At 39.6% G+C, this 23666-nt stretch overlaps 1 protein-coding gene across 1 annotated transcript in view; it reads right to left on the bottom strand.

Moving 5' to 3' along the window:
- The window catches only part of zbbx (zinc finger, B-box domain containing), a 54954-nt gene extending 35155 nt beyond the window's left edge, over window positions 1-19799 (bottom strand). Inside the window, exons 1-7 of the mRNA XM_058634464.1 lie at window positions 19564-19799; window positions 17712-17845; window positions 17142-17255; window positions 9552-9654; window positions 8470-8521; window positions 7998-8098; window positions 5186-5281 (exon numbers count right to left, since the gene is read on the bottom strand). Coding sequence (XP_058490447.1) covers window positions 5186-5281; window positions 7998-8098; window positions 8470-8521; window positions 9552-9654; window positions 17142-17255; window positions 17712-17776 — 531 coding nt within the window. The 5' untranslated portion in view covers window positions 17777-17845; window positions 19564-19799. The remainder of the gene's footprint in view (window positions 1-5185; window positions 5282-7997; window positions 8099-8469; window positions 8522-9551; window positions 9655-17141; window positions 17256-17711; window positions 17846-19563) is intronic.
- Between the last annotated feature and the right edge of the window lie 3867 nt (window positions 19800-23666).

Genomic DNA, 23666 nt, shown 5'->3' with positions numbered 1-23666 from the left:
TCCCCCATCTTATTCACCCTGGGTTACCAACCCATGTTTTTTTTCTGAGAACAGGAGGAAGACATGCAGTGCCATCTGTATAGGTTAATCTTTTTTGGTGTCACTGGAACTGGAAGCCTGCTTGGTCAGCTCTCCTCCATACTGTTGGCAATGACTAATGTTTGGCTGACCACCGAAACCACTTACCAACCTGGGCAGATGGTATGGCTCTTTACCTAATTATTACCAGATTGCTCTGCCAAGCTCCTCATCTGCACAAGCCACTCTAGCTTCACTGGCCAGATCTCTGATCCATTTGCTTGCCTGTCCTCTGCTTCATCCTGCCTTCCATCTCCACCATTGTAACCAATCCCTTTTACCCAAAAAATATTTACATTTTTCCAACCACCTGCATCTAAGGCCACAAAGAAAAGACCTCTAACAACTACAACTACTACCAGGAGCCATCATACATATGATGAGGAAAATCTCCAAATCTCTCAATGTTAAGAGCTAAACAAGTAAAATGACACATATTGACACAAATGACACAGACATCATTATAACTCACATATTACAACTATCAGTTAAAACAGTCCATACTGAGAGACCCTGGTGTTACATATCAAATGACCATGTGGATAAAATACTTTTACATTTACAATTTCTTTTTAGCAGGCAAATAATAACAATATTACATTTAATCGAATGCCCATCCCTACCACCAACCATGAAGAGGTTCACTAAGTCTGTTGACTGTTAACCCATCCTTGAAGGTGTGCAACAGACTCACACAAACAATGAGTATTTGGAAAAACAGAGACAAAGAGCTTGAGAATGACAGAAGCAGAATTATGGCTGGGGTTACAAAGCTGTATTATATTTTTTTTTGCATTTTATCAACATTTTGTACCTGCCTTTCAGGTTTTACTGATTGTAATATCAGAGTAGTGATTTCGATTTCAATGAGGAAGGTAAACTAACAGACATACAATTACAGACGACAGTTGTGGTCACATACTGTATAATTTATGTGGAGTCTGAGCTGCAGTTTTGCTCTGTTTTGACATGCTGCCATGCAGAAAGAGTGGTAGACAGCTGACAATGCCTATGGCAAATAAATCAAATCATCCTTGTTGTCGGTGGGTAACAAAAGTAACAGTGGGGAGCTGTCAGTGGGAAGAATAAAAAGCTTATTTTCCTTATGTACTTCAACAATCAAACTACAATGTCACAACTATGGTATGTGACATTGTGACTCATATGTGATTCATAAACCACACAGTAAGACATCCTCTTCGAGTTAGCCAAGGCCTTGCTTGTCGATACATAATTAAAGTGAATAGCTGTCATTTATGTGATGCATGTCTCTGTAGAGCAAAAATGAGGTTGATGGGAACACGATGTACACATTCAATAGCTCTTGAAAAGCTCACAACTGGCAAGTCACACCATCGGCTTAGTTCAAGCCCAATATGATCAACCACTTGATATATAACTGCATCCATCTTGTCCTCAATTTTCCCATTTGTGTAGCACTTGAGTGTCAGTATGGACTGTTGTAACTGATAGTTGTAATATGCAATGTGAGTTCTAATGATTTCTGTGTTGTTAGCGCCTGAAATTGATCCTGTAGCACCTTAAGAGAGATGCACACTGTCTGACATGTTGCTACAGGATTAAGGATGGAGAAAGGGACACCAACAGTTGTGTCATTTTACTTGTTTAACTCTTTTTTTGAGATTTTCCTCATCATCATATGTATGATGGCTCTTGGTCAGGAGTTCTTTGCCAGTTGTTGCCTGTAATGGATTATGTGTTGGGGCTTGATCAATACACCTGTACAATGCCACAATAAAATGATAGGACCTGTATATGCTCAGTCTGGCAAGATTTTTTTAACAGTGTTATGAGGTGGCGTCAGTGGAGAAAGCAAAAGAGTTGCTCAATCATTACTCCAAGCACCTAAACAAACAGTAATTCCTCTCAGTATCTCGAATAAGGGCAACTGCCCATGATAGTGACATTTTTCCAAACCTTGACACCCTGATGACAAATAATTGCATCTCAATAAGTTTCAAACAGTACTGTTGAAGCCATTCAATCTAGGTCTGTTGCTTTTGCTCTTTCTCTTCTTGCCTGCAGGACAATTATGCACATGGACACAGTCTAAATGCTTGTCAATTCAGCTATGCATCTGAAATCTAAAGAGTGATATTGGAGAAAGGCTGAGTGTGTCAAATGTTTGTAATTTTCCCAAACACAAGGTCAAGGTCAAAAAGTATAAACTTCTCTCTCCAGGTCTATGTTTTCTGTTCTTTACAACTTACAACATTTGTCATTTTTATGAGCACAGGCAACTATGGCTAAGTGACTGCCTCTCAGAAGACACTATTCAAATGGGACATAACTGGTTTACAAGCTGTAAAAAATTCACTGTGTCAATTGCTTTGTGTTCACACATCGCTTTGGGTTTACCCTTTTCAGACACTACCAATAATGACCTGCATATCTGACCACTAGTTCTTGTCCATGGGGAGAAGAAGAAGTAGCTGAGGATCGTGTTTGATTGCCCAGAGGGTTTTTTTTTTGTTATTTTTTGCTGTACATAATTTGGCATATGTTTTTAAAAGGAGCTCTATTCGATGTAATTTTAAGCAAGAATACCCCACCATGCTTGGAGGCAAATATATTTCTGCATGTGCATCGTACAGCGAAAGCCTCAATCTAAGTGGGGCAGCCCTTACTATGTCAGCAGTTGAACCAGCACTTTTCACTTGCCTGTTTTAAAGGAGACAGGGAAATCAAAATGTCCCTTTGGGACTCTCCAGCATGGATAAGATTTAGGGCATACTTTCTGCTTCTCATGTGATCAAGATTTTGTGTCTCAGCACTTCAAACTAAATGCTTGCAGTCTCTCTATTATTTAACTATGCTACATCTCCTGTAGTTTTAAGTACTAGAATCAGTTGAGTACACAAAGATACTGTAAAAAAAAGCAAAGTTTTTATCGTACCACTCAGCAGCTTGTCGGAGCTCCAGTCACTGATTTGTGTGTGTGTGTGTGTGTGTGTGACAGAGAGCAAAAGATTAGTGGAGACAATGAGATTGTATGACATTATTATGTATACACGAATGTCTAATTAGTAACTAATGTCTAATGTCACTAATTTTTTGTTGGCTTTTATTGTTTCCATGGAAAAGGAAACAGCATTAGCAGAAAACAGAGAGAGAGGTGCCTGCATCAGTAGCATTTGAATAACAGCATGAATGTGTTGTATTCATGCATCACCGCATAATGTAGTGAGAAGAGAGACGGGAAAGTGTTCTGTTTTTGCCGTGCTGTTTTCATGTGTGCATCTTTTGTGTATGTCAGTGTGTATAGCTTTGTTCACCCACCTAGTCTGGTAACACATGGACAGAAGTTTGACTACACAAAAGGCTGTACATAATCTGACCTACACTGAAGACGGTCTGGTTGAAAGTGTGCTCTTATATGCATAGACACACAAAAAAAGCTACTGAAGCAACACAAACAAATGGATTCACACAAACACTGTCATACACAACTATGCACAGGAAAATACAAAGAACAGGTGTTGACAGGTACAGCATACAGAGTACATGCATAAAGCACTTTGTGTGCACACTCACAGTACAATCAACCTCTTTGTGTATACTTCTAAATGTAAATAATAGCACCCAAGAAAACAATACCGCGGAAATTAGCTGGCAAAATCACATACGTCCTAGGAGGAGAAAAACAACAGCGCTAGCAGAAAACTAAAGATGCACACAAGCCAAAAGTACATGAAGTAACTGCATAAATCATAGATACCAACAAAGTCACAGAAACACAAGTCAGCAGCCATGAAGAAACACTGTGGCAGAAAATTAAAACATCTCTTTTGAATGAGAACTAACAAAGTAAGAAAAGAATCAAAGGAGTGAAACCTAAATCCAAAAGGGGCTCTGACAGTTCATGAGCTAAAAAAGATTCCATAATCACTTGCATGACAGCCGTCAATCAGTTAACCTTGTGTTAATGTGGAAGCCATCAACAACTTGCTACCAAGCAGCATATATAAGTACCATAATATAATGGATCACCACAGTTGTATTATGCATGGTGCCAAATAGAAAAAGGATATTAGTCGACATCTTGAAGTCACATTATATGTTGTTTTTGATCAGTGTTTGTTCTCTATAGCACTGAAGGCAAGTGCAAACAGGGAATATATTAACATAAATTATGTCAAAATTTTCATTTAAAATTAAAATGTATGCTTTTGATATTAACTAGACAACATTCTGTTTAGATATTGGTTAAAATATCCCATTTCTAACGATAAATTTGCTGTAAAACACAAACACCGACAAACTGACACAAACATTTTTAAACTAAATATACTTAAAAAGGTGTTTTACCAGGATAGTTTACTCTATTCCATAATGAATATTTGGTTTGGGTTGGAATACATTTGTTTCCTCAGATTAAAAAACATGATCTTTTATGATGATATAAGTTTGTGTGTGCCAGCAGTATGTATGGGTAGAGCTGCTTGTATCCTGGTTTGTATCCCTGTGGTACATTTTGAGCAAAGACATTCGTCTGTGAATGTGAACTTTAGCTTTGACAATTTGCAGGTTTAACATGTCTGTAGATGTTGCTAAAAGTCATATTATTTGATATTTTTTTTTGTCAGAACAGAAACTCCATTTTCTCCATTTTGCAGAAGTGTGCTGGCTAAATTAAACTCTGTGCCATTGACCTGTTGTCTTGTCTCTCAGTCTTATCTAGGACTGAAGACTGCTTCTGCTGGTCTTGGGTTGACTGCTGCCTCAGGCCTGTTCTCTGTCTCAATGTGAGTGTGTCATTGAGTGTTTGTGTATGTGAGGTCCAGGTATAACTCACGCTGTGGTGACCTACAACTGCACAAAAGCAAATCCCGACAATATAAACAATTACATTTTTAGGGGAAGGGATGGGAGGTAGGGTAAGGATAGATATAGGTTAAGGTTAGGCTTATGGTTGTGATATGGTTGCCCGGGATGCAGGGTGAACGTAAAAATAAGAATGAGTGAAGCAGAATGAGATCAAAAGAGATATTATTGGAAGAATCTCTTAAAAAGAAAGAGACGGCGACAGACACAGGGACATAGACAGGAGAGGAGATAAACTTACGCACGTACGGACCATGCTTACCTTAATGGGGATCGTTCTGTGGAGCTTCAGTGCCCCCTTCTGGTGAAACCTCACAAAACAGGCAATGCAGTAGTTCTCTGTGCATTCAGCACACTTCTACAAAAAAAAGACACGGTGCAGTCAGAGAGAGTGTGTGTGTGTGTGTAAACATGCAGAATACATGAAAGTCTTGAGGGAGAATTATAATAAAACACATTGATTATATAATGTGCACTCACAGACTGTGCATGTGTGTACAGTATGTAATGGAGAAGATTTAGACCTATGCTGTCCTTTCCTTTAACCTCAATCTTTACAAACTTTGACAGGAGGGATGAATATTCTCTAGCAGGATGCTGCAAGTTGTGTGTGTGTGTGTCTGTTTTTGTGAGTTTATGTGTCAGAGAGTGGGAGAGAGCAATGGAGGGAGTGCCTGAGGGTGTGCTTGTGTGTAAATGCATGCTTTTGTGTTAGGTGTGTGTTGTGTGGTGAATGCATCTTTAGGGAGGTCATTATCATTTCTATCTGTGAGAATCCAGTCTTATTAGTGGGGAAAAGTCCTTGCATCAGCAGGTTGGGGAGATAGGCCTAGACCAGGTGGATGGAGAACACGCACAAGGCCAGGAGGCGTGAAGACAGTCAATGAGAAGACAGGATACAAGGAAAGGGATAGTGGGAGTGAGAAAGGAATCAAGGCTCCCCCTGGTGGCTTTTCAATATATTCTTACTTCCGGGTTGTCCTCAGCCAGCAACCCGGAAGACTACATCCACGTGTCATGTATACAGTCAATGGTTTGGACTGGCTTGCAGGTTTACCTGTCAATACCATGTCAAATTCATAGTGTAATGTACAGTTTAGTCCAATTTCCTCGGAAGGAACAGCATGACTATCTTTTGAAGGCAGAATAAAACAGTATATTTCTGATTTCAGTTACTTTGAACCTTTAAGTCGCGTCCTTACTCACTTACTACTTCACTACTTTATGGACTGGTATTATTATCATCATAGGTACTTCAAAGTAAAATAAAATAAAATAAATCAAAAACACAAAAGTCAAAAAACAAAGTATTATATTACCTTTTTTTTGCTGGACTCTTATCTCCTCCCCCTTTAGGATTTTGTTAGGTTTTAAGTAATACTAATAAATTGATTTGGTGTGTGTCTGTGTGTGTGTGTGCATGCATGTGTGCCAGTGTGTCTCTGTAAGCGTATAGCTGCAGCATTGCCCCGTAATGGTCTCATAAAGTAGGGCCTCATTTCCCATCTCAGGCCTGAGGATAAGTTACAGCAGATCCACAGGGACTAGGCATCCCTACCAGGCTGCAAGCAGCATATCGCTGAGCTTTCCTGTGCTACGCAGAAGGAAATTCAATCCTTTTTTTTTTTTCTTCTTCTTTTTTTTTTTGCTTGGATAACTCTGGACTACAGCACAAAGCTAGGAATGCAGTGCATGTGTAGATGTGATCTTGGTCAAGCCATAGTTAAAAATAAGCCTAATTGTGTATGTGATTGTGTTTGGGTGTGTGCATTTGCCGTTGTTAAGTGCAAATCCAGACATAATGGCAGACACAAAGTCATAATCCTCTCCAGTATTACCGTCATTATAGGGCAAAAGGGCCATCCACAATGTGTGTGTGCATGTCGGAATTGTATATATAAAGTATATGTGTAAGCATTTAGCCTATGTGCTTGCCCAGACTATTATAAACATTGCCATTAAACCCTTCACTAAGGACTACAGGGGGCAGCGTGGCTTTCACAGGACAATTCAGCACCAGCATCATCAAAAGCACTATCAAGCAAATGACCGCACTGCACTTAAAATAACTCTTTCCACAACAAAGTGGCAGAAAAATGATGGCTGTCAGCGGAATCCGTTCAGGGCCCCCCCCCCCCCCCATCTCCTCTGTCAATCTCTCATTCTCTGTCTCAACGTCTCTCACAAGCCTCATTTATTCAGTACAAAACTCTGCTGGCTTTAGAGTCAAACATAGGAATTACACATACGTTGCGGGGATTTAGAAGGCAGGGATGTGGGAGTGACCGGTCATCGTGCAAGCATTATTCAGCTCAGTCTACCACAGTCCGTTATGGACAGACACACACACACTCTCTCAAACACACACACAGAGGAAGGGAGAGAGAGAGAGAGAGACAGAGAGAGAGAGAGACTTTCAATTTCTCTCTCTCTCTCTCTCTCTCTCTCTGGCTCTTGTTCACATAGACAGTTTGAGGCCACAGTTCTTCCTCCTGAGCAGTAGTGGATGAAGTGTGAGAAAGAATAAACACTGGTGCCCTCCGAGGTCTCGATTATCGATTAATGGATCTAGTTAAACTGTTATCAGTGCAAACACGCAGATAGACCCAACAGACTGGGCAGCAGGTGCACAGTCAAACAGCGGCCCAGGAGAGGATAGAAAAGGACAAATACGATGGGGGAGGATTAAAAAGGAAGACAAAATCAGACATGGATATGGTACAGAAAAGGGAGAACGAGGAAGAATCATTAAAGGAGTTGATGTGTAGCTGAGTGGAAGAGCAGAGTTATCTGATGACAGGGGGAGTTAGCAACTGATGCAGAAGAAAGTTGAGAGAAAAGAGTCACAGAGCAGACGAAGGTCAAAAGGGAACCGAAACAGGCAGATAAATAGAGAAAGTGGGAGGGGAAAAAACAAAGATGTGGACGATTCAACACTTTCTTGGCAAAATAACGGGTTGATTTGGTATACTTTTAAAGAGCATGTCCCCTGTCGGGTGATGTTTGTACTTTTGTCATTACGAGAATTTCAGCCATACAGTGTCATTCTTGTGTGTGTGTGTCTGTGTACATACTAGTCCAGCAGTCTTGACTTCACACTGTCCACAGACTGTTCCCCTCAGCCTGTTTTTTCTTGTCCTCTGAAGAACACTGGCAGGTGGTAGCTGAGGTGGGGCTAAAAAGAGCACATATAGGCCTACTTTTAGACTTGAAAAATGGATTTACTATAATATAACCGATGTCACACAGAGATGAACAGAAAAATAAAGTTTGTAATAGTTTATAACAGCAGCATTTAACAGACAGAAGTGTATGTGATGTTTGTTTTCTCTGCAAAAAACAGTAAAGAAATTCTTCAAATGGTAGTTTTAATCTTTAGCCATTATCTGTGACACAAAACACAAAAGATATTTTCATGCACCAAATACTGTTTTTGTGATCTTACAGACTGGCTCCTGTCATGGAAACTATCCACCTTACTGAGGTAACCTCACCGTGGTGGTGTTCCTTTATAGCAAAGTTATCGCGACAATTACAATTACTCACCTGTTAGTGGTTCATCCTTCAGCATTCGAATCTTCATCTTGCCTGCTGACAGCTTATGAGAAGACAGAGAGGCTGTGAGTAACCTGAATTTGTATATATATATGCATGGCAACTGCTCCTGTGGTGTCTGTTTTCCATTGCATCACTTCTTAAATATGCAAATGGTGAAACAACTTAAAAACTTGAGAGGTTCACTGGGTCTCTTTAGTACTGATCTGGTGAAAAGTTAATCACAACACACAAATTCAAGTACTGCATTCCGAAATCAAGAATTTTCATAATATGGGGCGACGTTAGGCTCAGTGGAAGAGGGAGTCGCCTTTCAACTTGAAGGTTGTGGCTTGGGCAAGACACTGAACCCCAAGTTGCTCCTGATGGCATGTGAATGGGTATGAAAGATAGAAAATGCACTGCACATAGATGCACTCAATGAAAGTGAGTGAATGAGTGTGAATGGGTAAAAACTGCGCAAAACTGTAGTGCAAAGTAGCTTTGGGTGGTCATCAAGCCTAGAAATACTGCTATACAGTATAAATACAAACCAATTACCATGTTTAGATTTTATACTATTACACATTACCTCTATATGGTTATTCCCTTTCAAGGTGCATGTTATGGTGCATTGTCAAGGGGACATTTAACAGCAAAGGCTGATCTTTTTTTATATTGTGAACTCAAAGGCATTAGGGTTCCTCCCTTGAGAGCTCTGGAAAATTTTTCTGGAAAATTAAGAGCTGGAGTTCAAAATGCAATCTCGTTTCAAGCTATGCACAGTGACCTTGGTATTTTCACAGATGGCACATCAACAACCTCAGTGGAAATAGGAATTTGGAGAGATCTATCACAGGGCAGGGAACCCTTAGAAAACTCCTCTCAAAGAGTTTTTTTTTTAATCATATTTGAGGTCAAATAGAGAATGATGTCAGCATATTTGTGTAAGCAAAGATAGTGAGTGGCATAAATATAACATTTATGATATTTAAAGGCAAACAAAAGCACAAATGTAGGCTTATATATGTGTATATATATATATATATATATATATATATATATATATATAGACACGCACACATCTTTTGTACCTTTTGGAGTCTGTTCTCCTTGTCCTTCTTGGTGTTGTTTGTTCGAGCATTGTTGTTTGAAGAGCCACTTTGTCCAGACTTCCATCTGAACCCTGCTGAATGCCTTAAGACAGGAAGAAAAGATTGTGTGATATAATTATTTTGACCCTGGCGAAAGAACAATATCATAGGTTCCCATAAACAAAGAGAACCAGTTCATCATCCACGTTTTTATTAGGTTTTTTTAGTCCATGTCCAAGATTGTTTACAGTTTGTACTTGATTTTGTTTTCTGGAAGGACACTACATTCTACATCAGAAGATCCACAGACAAATCAAGGGAAATTAAATGAAAGGAAAGTGGAGAAAGAGGACGGAAATGTCGCCCCCTGGGCTGACATGTTACCATATTAATATCTAATATGGGTTGTAACCATATTAGATATTAATATGCTTCATTAATGGGATCAATGTCAACGTGCACTGCCACTTTTCTGGTGGCACAAGCTGACCAAACATCCTTCAAAGTTATTACCACTGTACCTGATCTAAAAACAACAAGAAAAACACTTAATATACAAAATACAACACAGAGACAGGACAGAACTGTCATTTCTTAAGACAAATTCCAGTTCTATTTGTTCATACATCACAGAGTCTATAGTGCAGAGAGAACAGTGAATTTGGGACATAGATAAATATATTTACTTGTCCACATCAACTGTGAAACTCAGTCAATTTATTCTGAAATTGAATAAGATTTGGAAGATTTAGCAATGCAAGCAGCTTGCTACTCCTTCACTGACCATTGGTGAAAGTGAAGAAACAAAATATTAGCATGAAAAACACCCAAAATCACGACACAACTAAATCCTAAATAACTGAAGCTGAATACATAAAAATGAAATGGAAAATCACTTTTGGTGCTAAACAAGGCAAAGCACTTTGCCACACAACAGAGTAGGATCATTTATAGGAAATATACCTTTACAATCAAATCAAGATACACACAGAGACTCATGCAAGACGATCCTGCCCTGCCAGTTGCAGAAAGTGAAGAAGTGGAGCGGACACCTCATTTAAACATGTGTTATTCATGCTCATGTTGTTGAATTATTTAAGCTTTTCATTCTATTGTGATGTCTGGCTGTCTGTGAAAGAAGTTTATTTTGGATGGAGCTGGCAGTCTGTCAGGGTGCAGGAAGTCAGCCTGTGTGTGTGTGTGTGTGTCATGGCAAGAGTTGCCAACAGCCCAGACACTGTTGCTGTGCTGTGCTGACACTGAGGGTGGGCGTCAGCTAATCACCCTAGCGATATCACCTTGGAAACTGGACTGTCGCTAGGGGAGACAGTTGAGGCAAACTCCTGTCGGTGCAGGATGACAGGGTGTCCCCTCGGGACAGGCAACCTGGAGAGATAAAGTGTGAGTGTCTGGTTGGATGTATATCTGTGGGACTTTGCATCTCATTATCTAATCCATGCAGACATAATGTTCATACATCAACACACACACAAGTTTAAAAACATATACAGTAAATAACACACACATTCCAACAGTTGTTGTCTCTGTCTTGTGCACACACACACACACACACACACACACACACACACACACAGATCTCTCTCTCTCTGAGTGTTTGTGTGCGCGTGTGTGCCTGTTTTGTTAAATTCAGACTGACGCAGTGGTGCAGTGACAATGACATGCAGTGACCTGACAACACCTGCTACAGAACACACACACACACACACACACACACACACACACACCACTGTCAAACATTGCCGAAGACAACTGCTGCATCACTACTTACTCATTGGAAACAAAATATCACAACACCAAAAACCACCTGGTCAAAAAAACAGCAAAAGTCAAAGCAGGAGAAACACAGCGAATGTACTTGGAGCAAGCTCATATTTCTAAATAGCAAATGAACATCTGCTGTACCTGGACACATTTAGACTGGGAAACCACAACCCACAAACACAGAGCTATCACCTTTAACTGACCTGTCTCACCCAAAGGGAGGAATGAGAACATCTGCGTCTCACACACACACACATACAAAAACCCCCACAGAGACAGACACACTTGCAAATGCTTCACACATTTTAAAGTCCAATGCCAAAGTAATTGTGTCGTCTCTCAATTCCCTCTCTCCCACTGTGAGACAAGGGGTGAGCCAAAACCAGGAGGGCTGAGACGGAGAGAAAAACTCAAGCTGAAGCCGACTTAGACATTAGAAAATGAACCATATCAACAGGCAAATGTAGGCATGTACTCATACAGACCTGAAATAGGTGGTAAAAAAAGTAAAAAATGCACACATGGGAGAAAATGTGAATAAAGGAAGGACCCAAAAGAACAAGGAAAATGGGAACCTTAACTGCACTTTCAGATAAGAGCAAGCACTAGTGTCTGTGAGCCATCTTGGCCTAAAGACAAAGCTACACTAAATCTGCGCTCGCCAAGCCAAAACAGAGAATGATGAACTGTGTTTACCTCAAGCTGCTGGTCTGGCTTTATTATCGCCTATGCACTGTTCACAAACTGATTATATAGCTCCTCCTCTCAGTAAACTGAAATTGTTCACATACTCTCTTTGGGCACGTACATCAAGGTAGTGTGAGAATGTATCCCAACTCTAATACAAAGATGAGCAATTCATCTGATCCGGGAGCTCTGCGATTTAATAGACAAGGAGAGGCGGGGGGGGGGGAAACACATGGTGCACAACACAGACACCCAGGGTACTCAATTGGCTGAGCATAAATTACAAATGGAGGATCTACTGTGAAGGCTTTTTAAAGGTGCACTCGCACGTTCGGAGAGGGGAAAAGTAACTAACCTTCATTTTATACACCTGACTACATGCAAATTCTCCATGCTTGTCTCCGCTGTTTTATTACAGGCATACTAACCAATTGATTCAAACAGTTAAGCCCAATTTTACATGTAAAGGACCATTGCATCACCACACAGCCTTGGGATAAAAGACAGGAGAGAAGTGAGGCTAAATGAGTGTAAGAAAAGCTTCAGTGTAAAGCCTTACAGTTTTCAGCTTCATCACATGACCTACAAACCTTTCTTTCGTTTCTAGTTATCCTTGTCTTTCAGCAAACCGCAAATAAACAAACTGGCTTTCAGAAAAATGGTTTTAACATATGGCAGTAAAAGACAGCCAGAAGAACAACTTATCATCTGAACCATGTCAGCTGTATCAAAAGACTTGCTGTGAACGACCGAGCCCCTGCTTTGGCTTTTTCACTTGCGCCCAGCAGTTGAACGAGAAATGGAGTAGCTGTCAAAATGTTCTATTACATTGTGCACTATTTGACAACAGCTCAGCACTGTCCAGACTGATTAGTGACACCGCTGCCCATGAAAACAAATCACCAGATCATTGCTCATCAACAGTGGCCTTTCTTTATCCTATTTTTCTTTCCCGTTATCATCAGTGTGCAATATTTTACACTTTGCAACCATGTCAGCCGTGTATTTCCCCTTCACCTTCACACACTTGCTCTCAAATTCCCACTGTACATTTTCATCTCTTTCAAGGTGGCGCACACAAATGTAAAATCTGTCTCAAGCTGGTCAAAGACTATGCTGCATTTCACAGACATGGGGCTCAGGCAGTATTCCTGTCCTGATGGGAAGGGATTTATTAATTAAACAGACACACCTCAAAAAAGTGTAGTCGTTTCCCGTATCGCCTGCTAAATGTTAAAAACACACAGATAACACATTATTTATTAAGGACAGGGATCAAAATGACACACCGGCAGCCACACACAAACACACGAGCGCGCGCGTCGCCGTATCTCGGAGCCAGTGGAGTGCTAAATGTTGCAGTATTTCAGCGTGACAGGAAACACTGTGTTTATGTGCTTATCGTTTGCGCTGCCTCGACGAGATGGCCCTATCGCCAAGCTGATGAACGGCTTTTTAATTACTGAGAAACAAAGTAGTGTTCATATCCGAGGACATAAACGCCCAAAATATATCTCCTCAAGCATTAATTTGCTAACTTATAGCAGACGTGTTTGGCAATAAGGAATTAGAAGCAAAAGAAGTACATAATGTGGAAAGAATCACTCTAATCATACCACAGCTCCAAAATACTGTAGCTATGCAGCTTGTAAATGTTTGTTTGTGTGTGTGTGTGTGTGTGTGTGTGTGTGTGTGTGTGTGTGCACTGCTGTTTGAAGTAGTGTCTGTGTCTCATTCAAACTTTCACGAAAGCTGTCTCTGAGTTATGTGCTCATATATTGTGATATACGCCCCTATTACGCTGTTCCCCATAATTTCACATTGGGTAACACATCTCTGAGTCATTTATGAAATGAGATGAAACAAGGTGAACTTGGAATGGGGAATAAAACAATCACATTAATAAGCAGTGTTTGTTTTCATTCTGCAAATTAATTTCCTGCTCATACAGACGGCGATGCCCCTCGATCTGAATTTGTTGGATAATGGACATAGTAATGGACCAGGTACATACTCTGGAATGAAATGGGGAGAGAAAAGTGTGTGCGTGAGTGCGTGAGTGCGTGAGTGCGTGAGTGCGCGTGCGCTGTCCAATCCATTTAAAATTAACGTGAAGATGCGCATGTTAAGATTTTTAAATTTGCAATATTCTAATACGCGCTGACGCTAACAAACAAAGCAGTAATGGCCAAATACAAATCTGTAGCAGCATGTGTTTTTGTGTCTGTGTGTGAATGTGCTTGTGCTCTGCACAGCAACAGTGACTGACAGACTACTGAGTGATGGGGTTACACCACTGCTCACCTGCTTAACTGACTTTTATTACACGTTCAAAATGAATTGGCATAAACAGCTTTTGAAGTCACAAGAAGGACAGTTACAGGCAGTGTTGTAAACACGGAGATACCAAGTATATTAAAGGGATGCAATTTATAAATTTGCTAACACTTTACAGTGCAGTGCAGTAACAATATAGAAATAATACTATAGTAATCTATCTGTATCTATAATAAGAAAGTAATACATGTTATTACTAATATTATTATTACTGTAATGGGGAGAACTTGTGAATTTTGATGCCCAAACATTTTCAAGTGAAATTAATTCTCATTGTAATATTATTTCCTTATTGCCACATGTTTCCAATTAATATTAAAAAGGTGCAAACTGAATTACAAATATAACGGTATAAGTAATATTACTATCATGTTGTTACTCGTACTGTGATGAAAAGTGTCTATACATTTATTTCAAAGTTCTGACATAAATTGACACAAAAAAGAAGAAGCTATTCATGGTTTTGGCAACCTACAGCTGCTGCTCAGCATATCTGCCATAATTTCCCCAACTATGCTGCCCCCAGTAGATGTTCCCTCCATGCATTTGCCTTAACATCACAGCTTCTCTCTCAATCAGAATCAATGTAATTTACAACTGCACAAAGTCTAGCAACAGTGGAAATAATAAAGTATAGACTTCTGGTTTTGCTGGTAAGAAACTTGACATATTCCACTCTCACAGTTGCCCACCCTCTGGTGTCCACAAAAGTCTCGGACTCTATGTCCATGCATGGTCCCGCTGGCTGGCCTCAATGCACAATGGTAATGTCCTGCTCTGCCTGAAGGAGCTGAGGATTGAGCTGGAGGCAGAGTTAAAATAGTGGACTCTACAACTCACTATGCATCACTATGGACAGGCCCACTAACACTGGTTTATTATAAATGAAGATATCCATATCAGTGAAAAACATTAAATGCAGTGTATCTATTCCAACCCTACACAGTTAAAAGGTGTTGGTTTTTTTTTTTCAATACAACTCAGTTGCTCACTGAAGGACAGGATCTTGTGATGTGAATGCTCACTGAACTGTATCATGGGAGTACAGATGAACATACAGTCCATCTGTTTGGAAGAGTAATTTTTACAAGCCTCTGGAACAGCCCACATACAGTAACTGTCTTTCAAAGATACAAAAAGTTACTTCTCACCTTTATCACTGGCTTCTGTAATCCCCACCTGTCCTCACTGCCTCAGCCTCTTAAAATAAACTACAGTATACATTTTAGTGGTGAAGGAAATACAAGCGTTATCGAGTGGAAAATCTGTAAACCTCTGTAAATCTCCCTTTAATTACTCAAAAAGTTGAAGATAAGTCAGACTGAAAATACAGCCATACATGCAGGGGTTCAAGGGTGCAGAGCGCCATCACACCTTGTAGCGTTGATTATGATTAGGAATGAGAATCGTCATCACTGAAATCACTGGATTGAATATCGGACAGATAAAAATGGAAAATACAATACAATACAAAAATACTTTGTGGTATTGTCCCATCCCTAATTATGATTGGGTGAAAATAACAAAAGAAAAAAAGCAACATTTGTTCTTTTTATTAGCTATTTTATTGTTTATTTAACATCAAAACAATCTGTGTGTAGTTCCTTATTAATGTCTTTAACTAATGGTCTTTTACCATCAATTTCAGGGAAGGGAAAATATGAGTTGAGAGTAAGAAGTGTCTATAGGGCTCTTCTGACCTTTACAATAATCCACTACATGGATAAGAGCCTATTTTATCTATAAGTGGTGTTTTAAAATGTCTGACTTCTCCCTTTTTCCTTCCATGGCAACCTTTCTTTGACCTTTGTCAGTAGAGAAGACATTCTATCACTTAGTCTCTCCTCCATGTGCTTTCTGTTAACTTCACAGTTGTTGACGTCTGTTCTCACCACGTATGCTTCTCTCATGTCTCCTTATTAGTCACCAGCTCTCTCTCCTATATGTTTGGGTATCTGTTCAGACACCTTCTATGAACAGATACCCGTCTCTGTCTTCCCACTACAGCATCCATGAACCTCCTACCTTATGATAGCTATTTCTGTTATGAGTTAAAGTGGGTGGAGAAGCAGTATTTTGGTTGACTGAAACTAAAACTTTTTGGTTCTAAAATAAATGACACAAATGAATACTAATATTGAAAATATTTGACAAACATGTTGGTCAATGAAAATGAAACCAACTTCTAATTAATTTCTTCCGAACTTTGCTGCGCATCTGTCACAACTGGCTGTATTGTGATTTTTTTTTATTTATTAAGATCTGGGAAATGTTTTAAATGATTCTGTATGAAAATGTTGACATTATTATAGTTATTTTTAAGCACCTGATTGTCACCACATGCTAAAACAATACACGTACATATTCAATCACTCACTTGGAATGAATCATTTACTTAATTGCTGAGGTTGTTGCTCTTGATTAATGCCTGTCGCCATGTCCATAATGAGACTTGTAAACAACCCCTTGCAAACCAAACCACAATAAACTCAAAACAAAGGCATGATGTTAAAGGGACAATTAAAGAGGCAGTGGGAATATTGGTGCAATTAGTTGGAACTTAAGTCAGAATTATGAATCTCCCCCTTCTGTGTTTTCTATTACAGCTGCTGCAGCACCGCCTGCACACTTGGATCCACTATCTCCTTTCTTTCTTTTTTACTCACAACTCTTTCCTCGGCTTGCTGCTTTCCACTATCTAACTTCCATTTTCACCTTCCCACTTAAGTCTGCCCTCTCTCCTACTCCCCCTACCTTTTCCAGTACACTAACTGTGATACTCACCCCCTCTCCTCCTTCTCTTTGCTCATGCTCTCTTTCAGCTGCCGCAGTTTCTCCTCCATGTCATTGTTCTGCCTGGTCAAAGTCACAGTCTCCATCTGCAGCTCTTTCAGGTCCCTATAGTAATGTATACACACACAGTCACATATGTGCAATCAATCAAATACAAATGACCTCCTCCGTCGGTTGGGACGGCCAAGTTTTTTTATCAATACGTTCAATTCATCTGCTGCACCACTAGATCCCTGTTGTCATGACTGATCTATACTTTATTCAATTACTCACTAGTGTAGGACATCAATTCAGTCAATTACCTGCTGGCAAATGAGAAAGTACAGTAGGAAGTAGTTGAAGTCAGATTTGCATTGTGCATGATTAAGATAACAAATACAGTGCCCTAAAAAGGATCTAAATCCAATTTAGTTTTCTTTCATTGAACTCCATTTTGTGTAATAACCATTCTCTGTGTAGAATTTAAATTGAAACAGAAGGGGGAAACTTTGGTAACAAAGTAACTCTAATGGGCTTTTATCAAATACCTTAGATCACATCATTGATCCCATTTCATCTTACCTGCCATTGAGTTTGACGGATGTGGCCTTGTTGTTAGGAAGCACCACAAAGTCATTTAAATTCATGTCTCCTCTTTCTGGGGGCTCAGGTATTCCTCTCGCGTATTTCGCCGTGCCTTTTACAAAGAGTCTCTTCTGCAATAAAAACAACAGTAATGACATAAAACTGGCTATCATGCTGGGCCCATGCTAAATCAAACACTGCCATAAATGAATACGGCTGCAATGAAATGAACAAAATAATGGGGACAGGTTTGCTCAAATGTGTAAGAGGCAATTAAAAAAGCAATTCTGTGTGTTTAAATTGTATCAAGCAGACGTATGTGCTTGACAAATGACTCTTTAAAGCAGTGAAGGCCAATTACAGATATTATTAGACAGCAATGCAGCCATACCTCCTTGCAACTCAGTTGATAACAGACATTAGGTCAGAGTGATTAGCTACTGTATGATTCACTCCAGGTGGGTAAAAAAGTAACTAACATTTCTTTTTAATAACCTGATATGAAACTTGAGCCCACCGACACAAATGGAACAGAATAATCTCAGTTGTCAGAAACTTAATGAAAAGTGAGATTGTGTAGATTAATAGCTGTCTAACACAACATTTTTACGGATTATTTGTTTCAACTGGAAAACCAAAGGTGTAAGTGGTAAAGTTTCATTGTCAATTGCAGCTTTAATATTTGAGAATGGGATAGAGAATAGAAAATAGAGCAGGTTTTCCTTTTATGTGATGTTGCCCTTTGATATTCATGTAGTGTTATCAAAATGGGGATTAGTTACAGGATTTTATGGAATAAAATTAATAATAGGAAAATTAAACCATAGGGCTTCCAGGCCTCTGAAAATAGAGCCTTGGAGCCCAAAGTAATAATAACTAGTTTATTATTATTGCGGTCAGTCTAATGTTTTGATTCCTATTATTATTATTATTATTATTATTATTATTATTATTATTATTGTTGTTGTCTGTAACATTGGACATTCTTACTTAAGGTCATTCTAACTTGTCAATCTAGTTTTAGATATCTGCAATATATTTTTAGGAGTCAAACTGACGCAACATTTGCCATTCATGTGTTTCAGATATCTACAAAGTCATTAAGACTAGTCATAATTCAAGTTTGAGATATCTTAAAATATCTTCACTTGATATTGATTGGTATCTAGATTGTCCTTTTTGGATATCTTGAATTAAGCTTCAGATAGTCCGAATGAAGTCATAGATATCAAACTTGAATTGTGACTAGTCATAATGGATGTTGTTGATATTTGAAACTGGAATTAGAGATATCCACATGTAAATTGTAGATATCTATAATGACAAACCCCATACACATGAATGGCAAAATTACGTCAGTTTGTCTCGTAAAAACTGAATTGCAGATATCTAAAAGTGTAGTTTTGACTAATAAGAATGACATCATCTACAACTACAATTCATACCAGTCACAACTAGTCAAAACGACGTCACAGATATATGGAATGGTTCCAAACGTAGCATTTAATTGTTTAAAAGGCTTCATTGCCATAATTTCAGTTGGTGTAACTGAAGAACAGGACACTAGGGACGAGGTAAGATGGAGGAGAAGGGAGAAGAAGAAGATGAGAGACAGATACGACTGGAAAATGTGAAAAATATTTGGAAAAACTGAGCTAACGTTAGCAAAACGACGTGCTATTTGCCTGTTATTTGCCTGTTATTTTACCTGGTATCTCTCTGCCCAGAGGTTCCGGCAACTGCACAGTCACGGTGACGCAGACAGGAAGTAAAAGCTAACGTACCTTGCTGGATTAATGTAACGTTACAACACATTAACTTTAACCGCTGCTAAGTGTGTCTAGCTCACCTCAATCTCCGTGACTCTTCACCTGCTCGTGACAGTGCAGTCAACCTTTCATTTCGGCATCATTTACTGTTCCGTTTCCTAAACGAATGTTTCAACAACACGCCTCACTTCCTGCGCCCCGAGCGTTTGTGTTCCTCGTTACCATGACAACACGTCTCTTGTACCATCCCTGCAGCTGTTAACAATAATGGCCTGAGTTGCTAACGGAGCCTGCAACCTGTACTCCACTCACAGCGACATTTCCCTGCCCGAATTTGTTGACTAATCTTGAACTTTTAAAGAAAAGTTATTATATTATGCCTTTATTTGTTCCGGGAATACATTTTGGCTTCAAAGACATAAAGTCCCCTGTTGCCTCAGTAATCATGGGCAGCGGGACTTTCCCTCTAATTAAAACCCTCACAGCATCAAGATCATTTTTTTTTTTTGCTCTGATTAGAGCTTTCATCCCTTGTTGCTTTCCCCCCCAACACGCTCTAGAGTTGTCTTTCGTTATCCAAGATGATGTTGTTTAGATCTTTCATGTTGGCAAACTTCAGAGATCAGACGAAAAAATCATTTCCCTTTAGCCCCATAAGATACATTTGCTATGAGTTTGATGAGGGGGGGTATAGAGTGTATGTGTTTCCCCACAATAGCGCTTATGTTTGTAGCGCAGCTTATAGTGATTGTTTTTCTCTTTTTCTCTGGTCTGTTTTCGCTCTGTAGTACTCTGCGTGTGGGTATACTTGTATTTGTAACCTTCTCTAGCACAAACGCTGACCTTGTCGGCACCATTTGTCCTCATGGAGACCAAAACCTGGACCTCATTATGGCAGAACCTGATTTCTAGGGAACTGGTTGAGTTTAGGGCTAAGATTTGAGGTGCGGTTGGGTTGAAGTTGGGGTTAACTGGTTATAGTTAAGGTTAGGGGTGTCACTTTGTTAGGGCTTTTTAATGCAATGTCCTAAGAAAAATAGCTGTGCTCTCTCTATAAGTGTGTGTGTGCCTGGTATTCCTTATGTTGTGGGGACCTAATTCTGTTTACACAGTCACATTTTGGGGACTTGTCTTCCTTATGGGGACACAAATCGATTCCCTATAACTACATTTTAAGTAGTAATTAGGGTTCATATTAGAGTTAGTCTCCAGAAAAAGAATGTAAGTCAATGCAATGTCCTCTGAAGTCATGGTAACCAGTGTGTGTATGTGTCTGTGTGGACTAGGTGCAGTGCTCCTCTGTCGCTCCTCTCCTGACTGATTGTTGCCAAGACACTTGCCATCAATCACATGAATCCAGCAGCGAGCAACTCAAACTCAGTTCCTTATTCACATTGTGTTGCCAACAATAGTGATTAAGTTTATCTCTTTCCTTGAACTAACTCGTGTTTCTCTGTGCTCCAGGTCACTCTCACTTCCTGCTTGTCTAACAGCTCCCCCCCTCCTCATCTGCAGCCTCCAGGCCCCCTCAGTCCCTATACCTGCCAGCTCCATTATTTGCCCACATCCACCATTTCCCCCTGCTTTGCCCTCTACCTTCGTCAGCTGGAGCCCTCACTCCCTCTCTCATCATTCATCCCAAATCCTATTCCCGTAAAGTCCGTACTTGATGATTTAACTTTGAAGTTTGTCTTCTCCATATGGCTTCACTCACTAATCCACTTATTAGCCCTAAATGCAAAAATAAGAGTGGCTGTGAGAAAACAAATCAAGAAAAGAAATAATCTGTCTCATAAATTGATAATATTGATTTCCAATTTAAATAGTTCAATAATGAAATAATAAATAAATGAAATAATTTATTCGGTAAAATATCAAGCTCATATAATTTGGTTACATAATGTCCATACTCTATTACTGTTACGTGCCTAACAAAGCCAGAGGGCTGGTAAGTTGAGTACCCTACATGTTGCATCACGTAGGTTATAATTTCTGTTAAACACACTAGGTTTATTGGTTGGTGCTACACATGTATTTTTTTGTAAAGACTCTTTGTAGATGATTAAGTTAGGCCTTTGTTTTTGATTTTGGGTGTTGTATGTTAGGAATAGTAAGGCCTTGTTTTGTTCTTTTAATTTCAATTATTTGGCACCACCTCCCATTTCTCCCATCATTTTCTGTTTCACGAACCTTCGTTGAACAGTTTTTGATAACTTGTTAAAAATAAATCTTTAATTTAATTCCTCTCCACATTGACCTGCTTATCTTTTGGTTGTTGTGTTGCTTCCCTGATATTTTTAGACAGGGGAGGTAACAATTACCTATTCTATTTTTTAATCATGTATATAGTCAATATTTTTCTATATTGGGCAATCATCGATGTGAAAATGCATGTTTATTATTTACCTTTATTGTCTTTGATGCTGTGACACTGCACACTTTTCTGTTGTGGCACAAATAAAATACTTATTTTATCTTATCGTATAAAGCATCATAAAGCATAAAATAACATGCAAAAAATAAAAATCCTGCAGCAGCATGTGTAAGAATACACATATTATTCCAGTATAAATACTGGAAAAATAATGGTAGATTCTGTGTAGTATTTTACAATTTAAATCACATAATAATCATTGTTTATGCTGTTTTAAAGAATTCCACAGGTGTAGACTTATGGACTTAAATGTCAGTGATAAAAAAACAACCTAAAACAGACCTGAAATACTTGGATAACTGAGAAATAATGTTTACAGTCAATTGATTCCCGCTAACAATGGACTTTCTTTTGTAAATATGTGGACAAAACAGTGTATTCATGTAAATGCTGTATATAATACATCCCTTACAAGTGTGCTGTAGTCTCTAATCTGTAATATTTTCAATACTGGTTGTTAATCTTTGTGTGTCTGCGATAACTGTTGGCGAAAGGCAGCCATTTACCCAGTCCTCATTTGTATTCCCGGGACAAAGTAAAGGAAACTTTCTGTCACCATTACAAACGCACTCGTCTTCTGCAGACCATGCCCCTAAAGTCACTACCTGTTCCAGTGGCTCTATCCTTGCCTTCCATCCTCCCTACCAAACCACAGTATAATAATGGCTCAGCGAGTACTGAACACACCTCCACCTCATTCCAAAATCCAGCTTTCCGTCGGCATTATGACCTATTGCTCCGGCCATCAGGGAAGTGAGGGCGTATGACTTATTGAGCATGCCTGCACGTGTGCGAGTCTGAATGGTCATTTAGGGTCATGACCCTCCAGCTGGATTCTGTCTCCGGTGCTAAACACTGTCTCTTGCTCTTTCTACCTCCCTCCCTCCCTCAGCGCTGACTGGAAAGACAGCAGGGTGTGCAGCAGCATACCGATGAGTGGACGAGTGAAGAAGACAGAGAAGAGAGGAATAAAGGGGGAGAGCGATGCAGAAATGAAGGCTGGAGAGTTGGGGAGCGGAACATAGCAGGAGGCACGTAGAAAAGCAATGCAAGAGGAAGAACAAGAGGGTGACACAATGCATGAAAGGAGGGGTACAACAGCAGAGCGGTGGCAGGGAAAGGACAAGCATTGCACTGTGAAATGTCAAGGCTATTTAATTCATTAGGAGGCAATGATTATGGTGCTGCACTGAATGTCATCTGCTGGGTTAAACATTCCTCAGTGGCCTCATGGTGGATATACATATTGACTGTTTGGCAGTGGTGAGCAATGACAGAGTGGCGGCAACAATCACAAGCCACAATCATTTTTGTGACTCTACGTGCAGGGGTTGTTGCAGATTATAGCTTATTGACAAAATAATGGGAAAAAAATTGGTTAATAACCTTGAAAAGGTTGGTCGAGAACATTCATCCTGCAATCGCTTACACCTGCTTATTCCTATTCAGATTCACAGGGGGGCTGGAGACTTACCCTGCATGCACAAATGGCAGGAAAGCAGTTCACCTGCCCATTATAGGATTAACACCAAGCAAATGCATTTATATGGGCAATTTTAATCTCCTACTTCACCTGATATGCAGGTCTTCCAACTGTTTGGGGGAAAGCAGAGCGATCAAGGAAGGGACATTAATAAGGAGACAGCTGGTCCACCATCCCAGACTGTCTTGCAGCAAAGATCACCAATGAATGAATAATGAATGAATATCTTTATTTTGGTTACAGTCAGTATAAAAAGTAAACATCAT

Source organism: Solea solea, chromosome 7 (genome assembly GCF_958295425.1).
Source record: "Solea solea chromosome 7, fSolSol10.1, whole genome shotgun sequence".
NCBI classification, from domain to species: Eukaryota; Metazoa; Chordata; class Actinopteri; order Pleuronectiformes; family Soleidae; genus Solea; species Solea solea.
This window is presented reverse-complemented; position numbering and strand designations above follow the sequence as displayed.